We start from the raw sequence: 18,870 nt of genomic DNA on the forward strand, positions 1-18,870 counted from the left end.
CCAAGCCCTGCCTGTGGTATATTGTTGCAGGTGGCAGGAGAAGTCTCTCCCTGCCCTGTTCTTCCACAGTGGCTGGTAGTGTTGATAATAATGATAATAGTAATGGTGAGGAGGAGGATGTTGTGGTAGGACTGCTGTCAGGGAAGGGGGGGGGGGTATTCCTTGTCACGTGGTTTTTTAATATGCCCTTATCCTTTTCATTGCTGAAAGTAGATTTCTTAGCTAACATACTGCAGCCTCATTCCTCAGAGCAAGCTGCACAATGGTGATCTTTTTCTTGATGTCTCTAGGCTATGCTGAGCGGATTAGGCCTGTTTATCCCCACACTGTAGTCTTCAGACAGCTGTTAGTGATTCTAGCAGCTTCCCCGTTTACTAGCTCTCACCCCATGGCCTTATGGGGTAGAGCAATTTTCTCCTTTCATTACCTGTTCCCACCTGCACCTCCTTTGCTGTCCTAGAAGGAACTACATTTAGAATCCAGATTTCTAAGCTTGAAAAATTAGCACTCTACAACAGTAATATTTTACAGTTCAAAAATAGATTGTTTTCCAAGTACCTTTGCCTTCTCTCTCCCCAGGAGAAAGGGGCTGCATTTTTATTTTCTTCATTCTGTAGGTGAGGAAACTGAGGTTCAGAGACGCAACAGTTGGTATTGTGTCCAGGAGGAACACGTAGGCCTTAGGACTCCTGTCCTCGTCCCCACTGCTTATCCATACCCCTCACCCCATCTGTCTGTGGGTCTATCTCTCACCAGCAGGGTTCACCCTTCCACACCCATTCTTACCTAGGAGAAAGAGATAATGGCACTTGACAAAGGAATTTAACGGTCACTACTGTCTGGTTTGGGGAACCAGACTTTTATTTTAAAATGACTAAGACTTTCCCAACCCACATATTTCTCTTTTTTTAATGTTTATTTATTTTTGAGAGAGAGAGCAGACGAGGGGAAGAGAGAGAGGGGGAGAGAGAGAATCCCGAGCAGGCTCTGCACTGACAGCAGGGCTTGATCATGACCTAGGGTTAAATCAGGAGTCAGATGCTTAAGCGACTGAGCTGCCCAGGTGTCCCCGGGCCCACACTATTTCTGGAAAGTAGTGTAGCCTGAGGGAGAAGAGGGGTCAGAGCCAGCTGTGGGCAGCCTGCCCGGAGGACGGCCCCCAGATTTGTGGTGAGTCTGGTTGCACTGTCCACTCAGCCCCAAGGCGGCCTGCTTGGCTGCAGGAGCAGCTCCCCTTAGGCCGCTTTCCTCTGCTGCCTGGAGTTTGTGGGGTGGGAAGAGGTAGTTTTCCATGTACATGTGGGTGGGGGTGCGTGATAATGGGCAAGACAGGGCTCAGACTCCTCAGGCGTCCAGTGCTTTCCAGAGCTCCGAGAGCATTTCGATGGGTTGAAGTTGAAACATGCCTGTGTTCTCGCTACAACAAGCCACAATGCTTGTTTTGAGAGAAATGTGTCTTTTCTACAGCTGACCATATCTAAGGGAATACATATTGCTTCTTTGCTTTGTGCCTTGTTAGCATTTTTAACTCCTCTTTCTCTCCTGCTTATCTAACTCATAGATTTTAACGACCATCATAAATCTAGGCTCCTTCATACCAAGGAGGGTTTTTATCTTTAGAGCAATGTAAAAAAAGGTGGGATGATGCATTGAGACATTTTCTCTCTGGAAGAATTTCTGCAAACAATATACAAACGATATTCTCCTTGTTCCTAGTTAGTAGCACTTTTTCTATGAATTTTTATGAGATTTTATGATGAAAGATTTGCAGTGTTTGCAAAACCTTAGCATAACTGGTGGTTTCTAAAGTTGTCTTCCATAGGGTACTGAAAATATAAAAAAGGATCAATGTTTTTGTAAATGTTTCTAATTATTCCCAACAACTTGTGATGGGAAAGTTAGGGTCCATGGGTGTTGATAGTGAGCAAGTTGTTAATGATTTAAATTTGATAAGGAAAAGTCTCATATGGTTGGTAAAATATCTTAATGATTTCATTCCGTACTATTGTCTGTGTGATTTGGTCACAGGGACATAGGACACAAGAATATTTTCTTGTAGGAAAAGCTGTGTTGCTCGTTTCAACTTAGCTTGTGGGAGCTTTGATTTCTTGTGGTCATGCTACTCTGGCAGTGTCTCTTAAGAAATTCTTAAAATATGTAACCTGATAGAGTTCTTCCTAGCCTTCAGGGGAGCCTGGTTCAAAATCAGTTACTAGGCTATCATGATAGACCAAGGAAACCACACATCAGAACCCCTCATATAAGTAGATAACCCCATGAGAGGGTTGTCTTTTTAGGTTGGAATTTATTCATCAGCGTAGATTTGAGAATAGCTCCTTAGTGCTCTGACAGAAGGAAGAAAAATGTTGGATTTTCTTTCCTTTGAACTGTGCCTTTAGCTTTAGAAATGAAATGAGAAAATAATGAAGATGTGGAGGCGGTTAAGTTCTCCACAGGGATGCCTGCACCTCATATTTACCTGTTGAGATATATGTTCTCTAGTAGCCCAGGTATTGCTTATAAACCTGTTCAACTGCAGAAATGAAAGCCAAGTAAACAACAACCGGTCTTTGTTTCAGCCACTTCTAAGGATTCCAACAGCCTCAAAGCAAGACCAAGATCCAGGTAGTGTTCGTTTAATTTCTGCTTTAATGCCCTTCGTACCCTTTCTTTGACTAGAAATAAAGTCCCACAACCCAAAGCCCAACCCACGATCTCCTTTTCCTTTAGATTTGCAGCTTAGACAATGGGTGAGTTCCTTTGTCATGAGGGGCCTGATCGGAGCTTGCAGTGCTGCTGGGAGACTCTTAATTTCTGTGTCTCTTAGTGGTAGAATGTGGTGGCTGCTGCTGGCTGGTCGACTGACAAGAAGTGGCTTGCATGACGTGGCCCCCTTGTTGCAGGATGATAAGGAATAGAGGGCAGTGGCTTTGCAGAGAAGGAAAAGTGGTTAAGAGGTGACTAACCCTGAAATTTACTGTCATGACAAGGTCGACACCAAACAGACACCTGAGGGATAAAATCTAGAGTAGGAAAAACAAATACTCACAGTCATTTTAAAATGAGGCTTGAAGCTTCGGGTAAGCGGTGCTTATGGTCTGTTTTATCCTATCTTAGAGCCTCTTTTTGGAGTCACAGTTTTTAGATTGGTAGAAGAGGGAGAGCCAGGAAGGCAGAGTTGCGGTTGGCATTGGACATCAGAATGGCAGATGGAGGAGAAATACATGAACATGAATAGAACATCAGAGAGGGGAGATGGTATTGGGAGCACTTTTCAGTGGTAGGAATACAGTGGAAGATAGGACAGTACGTTTGTGGCTTCCAATGTTTGCTTTGGCTCTTAGTGACTTTTTTCTTCCTTTGGCTACTTAGACACGTCCCTGAAAAAGTGAAATTAAATCTGATAATACTTTATATGCTTGAAATACCGACATTTAAGGAAATCTCGTCTTTGTGTAAATCTGAGAGTTATCCCTTAGTCTAACTTGTATATCTGGATTTTCTATATTGGGGATTTGTTTTCTTGTTTATAGAAGGTACAGATACCTATAGTCATGTTTTTTGAAACAATAGATACAGGAATTCTTTTTGGCCAGAAGAAAAGATACAGTCACCGTTTTTCTCTGTGGCTGCCACATTTACTCATCCTTTGTTGTTGTTGTTGTTTTTTTAAGGATGAATGGCTCTTTTGCAAATTAGTCTGTACTGACTTTAGGATGTAGGAATAGTAACATTTATCTGACCTCATAGTAGGAGGTCTGACCTCCTTATCTGACCTTTGACTTGCAGGAAGCTGCTTAGGTGTGCTATATTAACTATAATTTGAGCCTCACATTTTTCTTCTGTTGACTTCCTCTTTTTCTCAAAGCGAGTGAAAGTACAAAACTTCATAGTCACATATTCTATTATTAATATCTCTGCCAAATTTTATTTTATTTTTTATTTCATTTTATTTTTTAATGTTTATCTATTTTTGAGAGAGAGAGAGACAGAGACAGAGTGAGTGGGGGAGGGCAGAGAGAGAGGGAGACACAGAATCCGAAGCAGGCTCCAGGCTCTGAGCTGTCAGCACAGAGCCCGACACTGAGATTGAACCCACCAACTGTGAGATCATGACCTGAGCTGAAGTCGGATGCTCAACTGACTGAGCCACCCAGGCACCCCTCTATGGCCAAATTTTATATGTTCTTTTAAGGATTGGTCTCCTGGTCTAATTTGGACCTTTTTATTTTCACTACAACCCACTGGGTCTTTACTGAGACCGAGAGAGTCAAATTATTTTTATTTTCCTTTTTAGAATAATAAAACTTTGTAGAAATGTGAGGGGAAGAGGGAAAATCCCCATTCTGACATTACTTATATTCATTATTGTGTTGATTCCCTGCACATTTAATTGAAATTGGTTGTAGTCCTAGTTTTCCAGTATCACTTATTTGATACTCAGTTAACTTTCCATATGGAAATACAAGTATACAGGTTACATATGGGAATAAAATGGAATGAGGTATGTGGGACGGGATGGTGTGCCTAACTATATATATGTGTTAGTGTACACACGCACACATATTATTTTTTCTTTCTTGACTGAAAAATGTCACTAAAGCTCTGTCTGGCGTAGAAAGTTCTTTTTTTTTTCTTTAATTTTTTTTAATGTTTATTTTTAAAGGAGAAAGACAGAACGTGAGCGGGAGAGGGGCAGAGAGAGAGGGAGACGTAGAATCTGATGCAGACTCCAGGCTCTGAGCTGTTAGCACAGAGCCTGACATGGGGCTCGAACTCACAATCTGTGAGATAATGACCTGAGTGAAGTCAGTCGCCCAATCGACTGAGCCATCCAGGCGCCCCTAAATCTTTTTATTTTTTTACCATTTATTCATTTTTTGAGAGACACAGAGTATGAGCAGGGGTGGGGCAGAGAGAGAGGGAGACACAAAAACCGAAGCAGGCTCCAGGCTCTAAGCTGTCCGCACAGAGCCTGATGCGGGGCTTGAACTCAAGAACTGTGAGATCATGACCTGAGCCGAAGTCAAATGCTTGAAAGTTCTTTTAATTTCTAGCAGGAGTCTCCCATTTCCTTTTCAAATCAAGAGTTCCCATTTGAAAATGTTCTTTCTTATCGATTTCCTCTGACTCTGGTTGAAAGTACTAGAGCGTTCTTCGTGCTGGTTCCTACATGCCTTTGCCTTGCCCGTCATGCCACTTATTTTACAGGGACCACCCCAGAGCACGTCACATGCCATTATGGTGGTTTTATTAAAGATTGCAACCTTGCTTGACAAACAAAACTCTTCAGCCACCACAAGGAAACCCCTGAGGGAATGATTCAGGAAGGTAAAATCTTGCTATGCCCAAACCAGCTTTACCAAGAATTGAAATTGCTTAATAGTAATAGATAGATTCTGATTTTATAAATGCCTCTCTAATAGCTAAATACTGATAGCAGTTTCCTGAGGTTAATTTGTCCCTAGAACCTATCTCTCACTCAAAGGTCATTTTCTTCTTTGACATGAACTTAGCCGAGAAGCTGAGCAGAACGGATATACACATCCGCTTTTTAGAAAATCATATTGGGAACTCATCCACAAAGCTATTTCTAAGCAATAGACTGAGTTGAATTAATTTAGAAAATAATTACGTCTCTAAGTAGTTTAGCCGCTGCTACCAAGAGATTTCTTTCCTGGCTCATAGGCAGTATCAGAATATTTTAAAAATGGAATTTAGAAAGAGATTGGAGTTTGAATCGAACCTATGTAACTTTCTAGCTATGCAACCCTTGGCAAGTTATTTATTTCCTATTTCTTTAAATGTCATTATTGGAGTTACAGTCTCAGAAGTTGCCTAGTTAGTTAGCTACTGACTTGTTACCGAGGGAGGGAGAAGGTTAAGAGGATGCTTTTGCTTTGAAAATTTTACCCCCAAACTGGTCTTTGTCATGGTGAGACAGCCTCGACCCCTCCATCTGACTGATGTGTGTTTTCCTTTCCTGAATTTCACTTGTGGCATATTCCCCTGAGCATCGGATACTTACTCTCAGGTTATCTGTCCCACTTCCATATGTGCCTGTCATCACGTTTGCATGTAAACAGGAGGTAACTTCTGCAGTCTGTTAACCCATGAAGCCCTTCTGTTACAATATGGAAGTACCTAAGCAGAAGGTTTACATGTTATTCTTATTAACAGTACCAGTAGAAACTGGTTTGAATTTAGCTTTTCCTTTGGGTAAATTTAGGTCTAAGATATAATATGAACAAAGAGGTGAAAAAAGTTTCTGATTCACGGGTTGGGTGTGGGCAGTTACTGCGGATACTGGCACCCAAGGGACAGTAGAATTCATTGTTGCTTCGAGATGGGAACTGGTCAGTTCTTTGTAGTGGGTGTTTCCATTCCAACCCTACTTCAGAGACTAAAGCTTTGCTGTCTCCCTTCCGACCTCTCCTTATTTTGCTGCAGATCTTACTCTAGCACCTCCATAGAAGAGGCCATGAAAAGGGGCGAGGACCCTCCCACCCCGCCACCGCGGCCACAGAAAACCCACTCCAGAGCCTCCTCCTTGGATCTGAATAAAGTCTTCCAGCCCAGTGTGCCAGGTGAAGTGCCCCTCTGCACCCCAGTCTTTCCTTTTCCTGTGGGAGTCCGTGGATGTGTGTCTGCCACAGAGGTCTTTGTGAGTTCACGGGACGAGCAGACCTGGCCGTTTCCCATCCTGGGAAGGTCTTCGTGTTGCTATGGTATTCCTGGGAGGGAAAGCAGTTCTAGGCAGATAGAATCTCCCATGTGTCTGGAGCCTTGCCCACACTTGCTATGGACCAGGAATTAAGAAATTCTGTACCAAGAGGATTAAAATACTTTAACCCCACATAGCCCACTGAGTGTGCATGGCTGGGGTCTTGTTCTCTGCTGCATTATGGTAATTTATATATGGGATTACTGTCTGTTATTTCCCCAACGCTTACGCGGTTCTTTTGTGAAAGATCTTGGTGACCAACACCCGGCCAGAATCTTCTCCTGTGTCTTACCCGTGTGGTGAAGATCCTGTGTCCTGGAGGGTTTAATGCTAAGGGGGCTCTGCTTTCTAAATCTGACTGATGGTTAGCTGGTTGGTGGAGGGGATTAAGACCAGGGCTCCTCTAGGTAGCCTGCTGGGGGCCTTCTGGGGCTGGGACTTCCTTGAGGCAGCCACTGTACAGCTGGGAGGGTGGTGAGGGAGGTTGGAGGGCCCTGTCTGCTTGCCTGGCTCCCTGGGAAGGGGGAGAAGTCCTCCTAGGGAACTTACAGAGCAGCAGATGAGAACCATGCCTTGGCTTTAGTGAAGGTGCTAGGATGCAGCGCCTTCCCAAGTGTTATTTTGGGAGCAGCGAGGGCCGTTCCGCTGACTAATGTAGGCAAGCTATAAATTCAGTGATTTCCTGGAACTTTTTCTATATCTGTGTGCATTTTAAATCAAGCCAGCCTCAGATGCTAGTGATTTGCAGATGATTATATTTTCTACTAAAGCAAGAAAAGACTCTCTTTGGCTCACACATTAGCATGACCCCTGTGTCCCAGCAAAGCTCAGCATGTTTTAGTTGTTCTAATAAAGTAGTCTCCTCACAGTAAAGTTACAGATTGTTTTTTAATATACTAGAGTCTGGAACTCTCTATGAAATTTGATTCTCTGCCATGAGTTCATCAGATAAAAATTTGCCTTGCATTTTCCCCCATACTTTGATCCAAATTCTGGCATAATTTCATAGTAACTGGTATTTGAGGTGGGAGTAGCCACGGATGATGATGCTATAAAAATTTCACATGGCTGGTGGATTATGACCTAGAAGGTTTTCCTATGCATGCAAGAAGATTAAAACAATCTGGGCAGCTATCTTAATACGTTTTCCTTGGGAGGAGAGGCTGGAAGCATGCAAGCATCTCTCTGGCTGTGCAAGCCCACGAGTGCCGACCGTGCTGGGGAATGGATGTGCTGTGGCTCTTCCGACATTGCATCATAGAATGGAAGAGACGAGGCTGGATTTGGAGTCCAGCTCAGCTGCTTATTAACTGTTTAATTTTCAGCAAGTGGCTTAATCTTTCTGCATTTCAGATTTTTAATCTGTAAAATAGGGCCAACTGTCCGCAGAGTTGTAGGGTTTTGGTGAGATGATAAACATGATCCTAATAGCAGCATGTTTGATCCATACGCACTCATTTGCACAGAAGATCATTGAGGAAAGGGAGTCTGAGGATAAAGTCCCCTGACTCCCTTGATCTCCCGTGGGATAGTTCCTTGGTGGGCTCACAGAGGGACCAAGCCCCAGTCGCCTGCTGTGGTAGAAACACAGGATTGTGAAAAACAGGGGAAGTGAGGCTAGATTGCTGAGTCAGAGTGGCCTACGGTGGACTGACTGTGTGGAGAAGAAACAGGATGGAGAGATGATGCCAAGAAGCAGGAATGAAAGAGGGAAGTGAAGAAAGTGATGAGGTGGTTGTTACATAGGAGGGCTGATGTTTATATAAAGGGAGGAGAAGGATATAGAATAAAAGACTGTAGCTACCAAAGGGAGGAGAGCCCACAGACTTGGTGTCGGATTTGGGTGGGATTTAAGGGAAGAGCTTAGAAGAGGGTGGCATTAATGCCTTCACATTTATGCAGATAGGTAACATGATATGGGGAAGGATAACAAAGGGCTGATTTGAATATTTTATTTTTTTAAAGTAATCTCTACACCCAACATCAGGTTCGCACTCACAACCTGGAGATCAAGAGTCGCATGCTCTACCGACTGAGCCAGCCAGGTGCCCCGCAAAGGGCTGGTATAGAATGTACATCTATAAAAATGAACAAGGCCACTTGGCAGTCAGGGACAATTGGCTTTACTTTGATACCTGTAAAACAGTCTCAACTTATATTCACAGGAGTCTAGATTCTCCCAGGGCTCTAGATAGGTAGGTGCTGGTATTAGACCTAAAGGTGTATGCTTTCATAGGCAGGCATTGGTATGACACGAATGCCGTGTGTAAAAGAGAGATCAGATCACCTTTGTAATAGCTGATCCAGGTTGCGGAGCCATCCTCTCAAGGCTTGAACAGCTGCTGTGTTTGAGAGAAAATAAAAACGTGTAAGAAAGTCTCTGTGGTGATGCAAGTGTACAAAACCTAGATGTAGTCAAACCTGGGACTTGTTCAGTGATGTTTAGATTTTATAGTTCTATGCTTATAGCCACAAAACATTTTATTACTGAAATTCCTGTAAGAAAAACCACACTGCGAAGGTGGTACTTTTTAGAACCTAACCTCCTGTTGCTCATCGAAACAGTTGTTTTCATAAAGCAAATATTTTTCATAACAGGGGTATCTTTTGTTCCACTACCCTCCTTCCACTCTCAACAGTGACCTGCTCCAAAGCCATGCCTAAAGCTTGCAACCAGAGGACGGTGCTGGTGAACCCCCTTCAGGCCACGGAGAGCCCTCTTCCAGTCATTGGGCGTCAGCCTGGCAGGAGGGGCAGGGACTGTGTGTAGGAAACACAGCTATCCCTTTAAAGCTGCAGACCAGAAACCTTCATCACTTCCACTCAACTTTTAACTGGGGAAAGCTAGTCCTGTGGAGATAGCTGGCTGCAGGCAGCTGGGCAGTGTAGCTCCTGGTAGGGTAGCCATTTCCCGCTGACATCCCTCTTACTATAAAAGAGGAGAGTGGATGTTGGTGGACAGCTCTTTCCACTACATCCCGTATGGTCAAATACATTGAGATCCACGTGTTCAAACCATTGTGATGGCTGAACAAAACACATCCATGGGTAGATACTACCCATGGGTTGCTAATGTTTTATCTCTGCTTTAGACATCCTGATAATAAAAATCCATTCCAGGGCTAGGAAGTTATAGTACATCCATATTATGAATACTTACGAAGCAGTTAAAAAGAATAAGGTATGTGTACTAAGTGGAGACCTATCTAAGTGAAGAAGGCACAGTGCAGAATATGTATGTTCTTTTTAAATGTATAGACAGTTTCCGGAAGGATACTTAGAAAAGTGGTAACAGTGGTTGCCTCTGGGGAAGAGAATGGGATGACTGGGAACAGAAGTGAGAGAGAAACTCACTTTTCATTGAATACCCACTTGTATCTTGGTTTTTAAGTGAGAGAGAGAGAGAGCAAGCAAGAAGAAGTGGGGGAGGGGCAGAAGGAAGGAGAGAAAGAATCCCAACCAGGCTTCACGATATCAGCACAGAGCCTGATGTGGGGCTTGAACTCAAGAACTGTGAGATCGTGACCTGAGCCAAGATCAAGAGTTGGATGCTTAACTGACTGAGCCACCTACGTGCCCCTTTGCACTTGTATCTTTTAAATTTTGCCTCATATATAGATGTTATTATTTTTAATGTTTTATTTATTTTTGAGAGAGCGTTATGAGTGGAGGAGGCACAGAGAGAGAGGGGGATAGAAGATCCAAAGCAGGCTCTGCACTGACAGCCCCAAGCCCCGATGCAGGGCTTAAACTCATGAACTGAACCGTAAGATCATGATCTGAGCTGAAGTTGGACTTCTGACTGTCCAACTAACTGAGCCACCTAGGCACCCCGATAATTTAAAAATTTTACTTTTCACTCCGTAGTCACAGTGACCAGATGGTACCTGAGAGCACCAGAAATGTCCTTCCTGGCTGAGTTTACCTGTCTCAAACTTGCCTACTATTCTCTATCCAGGGTATTTTTATGACCAATCTGTTGCCACTTCCTAGAATGCACCTGAAATAACAGAAGCATTTTAGGTCATTCTTTAAGGTTCTGATAGGTTCTTCAGATTCCTTTTGAGTGCCTTTCCCATAGTGAGGAATAGTTTTAGAGGACTTCCTCTAGCCTCCATTGTGAGATCTACGGATGGGCAAAGTGTGATAATGGCTCTCTCTTACCTTGGAATGGGGGTGTATTTTTTAGTTGGCAATCTGAGAAGAGTCTGTCTGGGGTTTCCTACAAACAAATACATTTTTCTGCAACTTGAGAAATAGGTAAACATCTTGGGAAGAAGAGATACAATATGTCTTACCAACTTAACCGTTCAAGTTCTCCAAAGGATGAATTTGCTCACACAGACAGCTTTGACCTTATAGATTTCCTTATTGTATCATTCATGTGAGTGCTACTTGGTTCTCTTTTAAAATCTAGTAGGAGTATGGGATTCCTGCCCCACCCCCAAACTTTTGGGTCTGCAGTACACATCCAGCTTAATGGTTCAGTTTGGCAGTCTGGACAATTTTTTTTAATCAAAGCTTTATTGAGATAAAATCCACACACTATAAAATTCGCCTTTTTAAAAAAGTTTTTTTAAATATTTTTTATTTTGAGAGAGAGGCAGAGACAGCGCGTGAGCAGGGGAGGGGCAGAGAAAGAGGAAGACACAGAATCCAAAGCAGGCTACAGGCTCTGGGCTGTCAGCACAGAGCCCGACGCAGGGCTCAAATTCACAAACAGTGAGATCATGACCTGAGCCAAAGTTCAATGCTTAACCGACTGAGCCACCCAGGCACCCCTAAGATTCTCCCTTTTTAAAGTATACAATTCAGTGGCTTGTAGTAGATTTACACTGTTGTGCAACCACCAGCATTATCCAGTTTTAGAACATTTTCCTCACTCTAAAAAGAAACCCCATGCTCACTAGGAGCCCCTTTTCATTCCCCTTTCCTCTTTCCCCAGCTTTTGGCATCCTCTAACATACTTTCCGTTTGTATGAATTTGCCTGTTCTGGACATTCCATATTAGTGGCATCACGCAATATATGGTCTTTTGTAACTGGCTTCTTTCATTTAATATAATGGTTGCGAGGTTCATGCATGTTGTAGCATGTAGGACAACTTCATTCCTTTTATGGATGAATAATATTATATTCTATGAATATGGCACATTTTATTCATTTATCAGTTCATGGATATCCATGGGAGTGAACTTTCTGGGTTGTACGGTAACTGTAAGTTGGACATCTCAAGGAACTACCGAAGTAGTTGCACCAGTTTACCATCTCACTAGCAATCTGTGAGGACCGCAGTTTATTCTTGAAGCTCTTGTTATTGCCTGTCGTTTTTATTTTAGCCATCATGAAGTTTTATCTTATCATGGTTTTGATTTCCATTTTTTTTTTACTATTATTATTTTAAAGTAATCTCTATACCCAACATGGGGCTTGAACCCATGATCACAAGATCAAGAGTCAGATGCTCTACCGACTGAGCCAGCCAGGCACTCCTTTATTTGCATTTTTCTAACGACTAATGATGAACATCTTTTCATGTGCTTATTGGCCATATTTGCGCCATTTTTAGGGAAATGTCTCTTCAAAATCTTTGCGCATTTTTAAATTGGGCTGTTTGTCTTCTTATTGTTGAGTTTGTAAGTGTTCTTTATATATTCTGGATACAAGTCCCTTTTCAGATATATGATTTACAAATATTTTCTCAGTTTGTGGGTTGTCCTTTCAACCTTTTGATGGTATCCTTTGAAGTGCAGAAACTTTTAATTTTGATGAAGTCCAGTTTATTTTTTCTTTTGTCATTTGTGCTTTTGGTATCATATCTTAGAAATCATTGCTTAATTCAAGGTCACAAATACTCTTTTCTTCTAAGAGTTTGATATTTTTCACTTTTACATTTAGGTCTCTGATCAATTTTGAGTTGATTTTTTGTATGTGGTGTGAGGCAGGGGTTCAAATTTTGTTTTTTGTTTTTTGTTTTTTTGCATGTGGCTACCCAGTTGTTCCAGTACCATTTGTTGAGAAAACTATTAATTACCTGTTTAATTTTCCTGGCACCCTTGTTGAAAAATCAACTGATCATGACCATAAAGGTTTATTTCTGGATTCTCAATTCTATTCCATTAAGCTAGCACCATACTGTCTTGATTGTTGCAGAATTGTAGTAAGTTTTGCAATTGGGACATGTGAATCTGCCCACTTTATTCTTTTTCAAGATTGTTTTGGTTATTCTGGGTTCCTTGCATTTCCATATGAAATTTATGATCAGGTTGTCAATTTATATTAAAGGCAGCTGGGCATCTGGTAGGGATTGCATTGACTCTGTAGATCAGTTTGGTTAGTATTGCTGTCTCAACAATATTTTCCCCCAACTTTATAATGAGAGTAATTGACAAAAATTGTACACATTTATGGTCTGCAACATGATGTTTTCCATCTTAACAGTATTAAGTCTTACAGTTCATGAGCACAGGATATATTTCCATTTATGTAAGTCTTTAATTTCTTTCAACAGTATTTTGTAGTTTTCACATATAAGTTTCACACTTAAAAAATTTATTGTTAAGTATTTTGTTTATTTTGATGTTAGTTTAAAGGGAATTGTTTTCTTAATTTCATTTTTTCAGTCTTCATTGCTGGTGTATAGAAATATAATTTTTTTAAGTTTATTTATTTTGAGAGAGAGAGAGCATGTGCAGGTGGTGAAGGGGCAGGGAGAGAACAGGAGAGAGCGAGAATCCCAAGCAGACTCCATACTGTCAGCGTGAAGCCCACTGTGGAGCTCAGTGTGGGGCTTGAACTTAAAAACCGTGAGATCATGACCTGAGCCTAAGTCGGATGCTTAACTGACTGAGCCACTTACGTGCCCCAAAATATAATGGGTTTTTACATATTGATCTATCTTGTAACCTTGTTAACTGGTCTCTTAGTTGTCTGGACACATCCTTGACTTAGATGATGAGTTTGGCAGCATACTCATTATTGGACTTTTAAATGCTTAAGCAATCCTGCAGCTACCACAAATTATGGAGGAAATCCCTTTTAGTGTTTGGAAAACATTTAAAGAATCATTAACTGGCTGCTTGCATACAATTGTACTTTTTCTCTGACTGGCTCAGTTAGTGAAGCATCTGACTTTGGCTCAGGTCATTATCTCATGGTCCATGGGTTCGAGTCCCGCGTCAGGCTCTGTGCTGACAGCGCAGAGCCTGGAGCCTGCTTTGTATTCTGTTGCTTCCTCTCTCTCTGCCCCTCTCCCTCCTCCACTCATGGGACTCTCTCTCTCTCTCTCTCTCTCTCTCTCTCTCTCCTTTCAAAAATGAATAAAACATTTAAAAAAATTAGAAGTAACACTCAGAGTTTGTAGTGACAGGGGCACCTGGGTGGCTCATTTGGTTAAGCATCCAACTCTTGATTTTGGTTCAGGTCATGATCTCATGGTTCGTGAGTTCGAGCTCTCATGGTTCATGAGTTCGAGCCCTCCATTGGGCTCTGTGCTGGTGGCATGGAGCCTGCTTGGGATTCTCTCCCTGTCTTTCTCTTGCCCCCCCCCCCCCAAAATAAGTAAACTTAAAAAGAAAGAATTTGTAGTGACAGCATTAAGGTTTCCTTTTGAACTTCTCAGTAGTTGATAGGTAAAAGGTGTTGGCTGCACTATAGTGTCACTTGGTCCTTCTTTTTCCTGTTTCCTGTTCCTTCCGCTATATATAGGGTTTTTTTTCTTTTCCAATAGTTATGTGAAAGTTTCTCTACTAGCATAGTGCTGTGATTTGTGCCTGTAGAGGGTTTACAAAGGCTTGCCAAGGTGAGGGGGCAGCTAGTGCTGCAATTAGGCAGGATGCATTCTCTTTTCTATCGACTCTCTGGTTTTACAGCTTTCCCTGGCTGGCTGAGTGCTTGAACAAGGGACTGTGGGAAAGAACAGGACTAGAATACCTGGAGGATGCGGATAAAGGTATGACCTTTATTTTTAAAATGCTTATTGAGGCGCCTGTGTGGCTCAGTCAGTTAAGTGTCCGGCTTCGGCTCAGGTCATGATTTCGTGGTCTGTGGGTTCAAGCTCCGCATCGGGCTCTGGGCTGACAGCTCAGAGCCTGGAGCCTGCTTCAGATTTTGTGTCTTCCTCGCTCTCTGCCCCTCCCCTGCCTGCCATCTGTCTCTCAAAAATAAATATACGTTAAAATGCTTATAAAACTCATTTGAGTAATAGACACATTTTTTGTTCTGTGTACAGTGCAGACAGATCTGTTCCTTAACCTCATCTCCACCAAGCCCGCTATCCCTCTGACATTTTCTAGTCCACTCATAATATCAATTTAATGTTTTTTGTCATTAAAATAATTGGTATCACACTGTACATATTTCCCCAATGCTTTTAGGCAAGTCATTATTTCTTGGAGATATATCCCTGTCAGTACTGGTAATTTTGTCATTCTTTTGTATATATTCTGTATACTGGTTACTCTGTTAAAAACTGTATTAAGGAAAACTTCAAATTTATGTAAAAGTAGAAAATCCCCATCCCCAGATCAAGTGCCAGATATTGTATACTTTCATATATACATTATATGTATCTCTAATGGATAAGGCCTTTTTCACCTTGTCACACCTTGTCACACCTTGTCACACCTTGTCACAAAGTTTCAAGAAATGAAACTTGATCTTTACCGCTTAGTTAATTCTCATGCGTTTTTGTTGCGTAACTCTTCCTGTGTTTTCATCTGGGACCTAGTTAACCTGTATCACATACCCCATGGTGTAAGAAGGAGTTACTGGAAAAAACTGGCAAACAAATTCTGGAATCAGAAAGTGTCAATGCTAAAAGAGAACTTAAATGTTATCTTGGCCAACTCTCACATACTATAGGCAGTGATGCTGAGATCCAGAAATGTAATTGCTTTGTTCTTCATCAGAATTCTCTTTGTTCAGGTCTTTGTTGTAGCAGATTTGGTGTCAGAGAAAGCAGTCTATATTAATTTAATTTGGGTAGCACACCTTATTATTTTTCTATAGGTAATAATACACCTAAAGTTAAGAGATGCATTGAAGAATAGATATGGTGCCCACTATATGCAAGAAACTAATAGTATTTTCCTGTGTTTTCTTTTATGTGATTTACAGTGTTGGGCCAATTTCCTGAGGTTCTTTAGCTAGACAGGAAAGAAAAGTTTTGCCTTCATAAATACTTGGAGATCTTATATCTCATATATAGTATCAACAACTTTATTTTTTAAAATTTATTTGAGAGAGAGAGCGTGCGTGTGGTGGTGGGGGTGAGGGTGAAGGGCAGAGAGGGAGAGAGAATCCCAAGCAGGCTCTGCACTCTCAGCACAGAATCCAACATGGGGCCCAATTTCACATGATTTCTCAGATCATGACCTAAGCTGAAAGCAAGAGTCTGACCTTAACCAACAGAACCACCCAGGCATCCTAACAACTTTAAATATATATAAAAAAGGAAAGGAATAGTGTACTGAATCCCTGGTCTCAACAGTGGTCAACTATGGCCCATTTTGTTTATGTTCTCTCTCCCATATGATTAATTATACTTTTTTCCCCCACCCTTAGCTTTAAAAAAACTATTGAGATGTAATTTTCAGACCATAAAGTTCATCTGTTTTACAGTGTACAGCTCCATGATTTCCGGTAAATTTATCAAATTGTGATGTTACTATACTCCAGTTTTAGAATCTTTTCAGCACCCCAGTAATATTCCTCATGCATGTTTACAGTCAATACCCATGCCCAGCCCCAGATAACCAGTAATCTACCTCCAGTTTCCATAGACTTGCCTTTTCTGGACATTTCATATAAATAAAATCATAACACTATGGGGTCTTTTGTGTCTAGCTTTCTGTATTTTGTATGATGTTTTTGAGGTTCATCGAAGTTGTAGCATGTATCAGTATTTCATTTTTTTTATTGTGGAACAGTTTTCCGTTGTATGGATATACCACATTTTGTCTATCCATTCTTCAGTTTGATGGACATTTGAGTTTATACTTTTTACCTTTTATGAATAAGGCTGCCATGAACACTTGCATGCAAGTCTTTGTGGGAACATATGTTTTCATTTCTCTTGGCATAGTACCTACAAGTGGAATTACTTGGTGTATGGTGAATTTAAGAAACTGCTAAACTATTTTTTAAAGTGGCCATACCATTTTACATTTCCACCAGCCGGTGTACGAGAGTTATTGTTTCTTCACATTTTCACCAATACCTTACTATTTTTTAAAATTATAGCTATCTCAGTAGATGGGAAGTGGTATTTCATTTTGTGGTTTTGATTTCTTGATTTCTTTTTCCCTGATGACTAACGATGTTGAGCATCTTTCCATGTGCTTACTAATGATTCCTATATCTTCTTTGGTGAAATGTCTGCTAAAATCATTTATCCATTTTTAAATTGGGTGTTTGTCTTCTTCTTGTTGAATTCTGTATTCTGGAGTTCTTTGTATATTCTGCATACAAGCCATTTATTAGATACATGATTTGCAAATACATTTTCTCATTTTGTGACTTGTCTTTGCATTTTCTTAATGGTATATTTTGAAGCAAAAATGTTGTACATTTCAGTAAAGTACAATTTATCAATTTTGTCCTGTTCAGATTATGCTTTTGGTGTCCTATATCTAAGGAATCTTTGCCTCACCCCAGGTCTTGAAGCATTTCTACTCATCCTTCCTAAAAATGTTACAGTGTTAGCGCTTCTATCTCTGATTCATTTTGATTTAATTTTTGTATGTAATATGAGGTAAGGGTAGAAGTTCATTTGTCCGTACGTGGATATCCAGCACTATTTGCTGAAAATCTCTCCCTATTGAATTGCCTTGGCTCCTTTGTTTAAAATCATTTGACTGTAAATATAAGGGTTTGTTTGTGGACTCTGCATTTTCTTTATTGATCTGTATGTCCTTATGACAGTACTCCACTGAATATTTTTTATTTTAGAGCATGTGCGTGCACGTGAAAGTGGGGGAGGGGCAAAAGGAGAGGGAGAGAGCATCTCAAGCAGGCTCCAAGCTCAGTCCAGAGCCCAGTGTGGGGATCGATCCCACTAACCATGCGTTATGACCCGAGCTGAAATCCTGAGTCAGATACTCAACCGACTCACCCACCCAGGTGCCCCTGAATATTTTTTAAAGCAAGGGAGTCATATGTAGTCTTGTGTAGAGGTAATCACATGACTCAGGAGGCTAAATATTTGCTACAGTGACACATTTTTAGATCGTGTCTAACATTTATCTGAGTTTGTGGTATATTGCATATTCAGAAGCATCCTTTTAGTTCCTTGAAGTTGCGGTACTTTTCTTACTTTACAACTTTCTGACGTGCTTGTTCCCTGGATATACAGTAACACTTGTCCAGCTGTTTATCCCCTATCCCAGTGACCTTTGTGCTCTTTACCATTACCTATCCTATGGGTTCAAAATGTGATACTGATTGCTGCATCATAGTAGCCTTCATGATGTCCTTTTACTTCTCTGGTCCTTAATTTTCTCATCTGCAAAGTGGAAGAATTGAATTTGACCTCATTACTTTTTAACCAACTCAGTCATTAATATTTTCCCTGTTGAAAAATTCCAAGTCATGTGTAAATTCCTGTCTTTGAATTGGTGAAAGATAATTGTGTTGAATAGAGAATTTAATAAGCTTGTGTGTTCAGGGGGAAATGGGGCCTCGTCAGTGGATCGAGGCAGCTATTTTGTTGGAAGAGTACTCCTGGCAAATATTTGGTCATACTCATAGGTGTGTGTGACCTACGAACCCATCACTGTGTGTAACTGGGTGATTAGGAGATAGGCATAGACTCACACGTGCTTTTATGATTAGAAAGGAAAGGAAGTACATTGTCTATTACAAAGAAATAGCCATTTTAATGGACTCCAAGAAGAGGAATGGTCCTTCCTGATGAAATCCTTGAAGCTTTGCTTATGGCTAACTCTACTTGATTGATACTTAAAAGTGTTGGTCCCACTGGTAGACTCCTTTCAACATTTTCCATCCTTTAAGTGTTTTCTTTTTCTTTGGCATTTGAATGCTTTTATTTTCTTCATAAAATATTCCTAGTTTGGGGGGATGGGAGGCCTTTTCACAGCTGAACTTATTCCAAGTTTCACTCCCCTGAAGAATTGACTTTCTGTTCCT

At 41.2% G+C, this 18,870-nt stretch overlaps 1 protein-coding gene and 1 non-coding gene across 7 annotated transcripts in view; one reads left to right on the top strand and one right to left on the bottom strand.

Annotated features, from left to right (window-relative positions):
- REPS2 (RALBP1 associated Eps domain containing 2) overlaps window positions 1–18,870 on the top strand; it is a 213,469-nt gene that overhangs the window by 124,941 nt on the left and 69,658 nt on the right. For 5 of the 6 annotated variants that reach the window (XR_007460453.1, XM_049643524.1, XM_049643519.1 and 2 more), the window contains exons 12-13: window positions 2,580–2,625; window positions 6,451–6,587. The exons of the other annotated variant lie outside the window; for it this stretch is intronic. Coding sequence is in view for 4 of the 5 variants with exons in the window: in XM_049643524.1 (XP_049499481.1) it covers window positions 2,580–2,625; window positions 6,451–6,587 (183 nt within the window). In the remaining variant the exon portion in view is untranslated. The remainder of the gene's footprint in view (window positions 1–2,579; window positions 2,626–6,450; window positions 6,588–18,870) is intronic. 6 annotated transcript variants of the gene reach the window in all.
- TRNAK-CUU (transfer RNA lysine (anticodon CUU)) lies at window positions 12,139–12,211 on the bottom strand. Its single transcript has one exon. It is a non-coding gene; the product is annotated as a tRNA-Lys (tRNA).

This window comes from Panthera uncia, chromosome X, assembly GCF_023721935.1.
Source record: "Panthera uncia isolate 11264 chromosome X, Puncia_PCG_1.0, whole genome shotgun sequence".
NCBI lineage: Eukaryota > Metazoa > Chordata > Mammalia > Carnivora > Felidae > Panthera > Panthera uncia.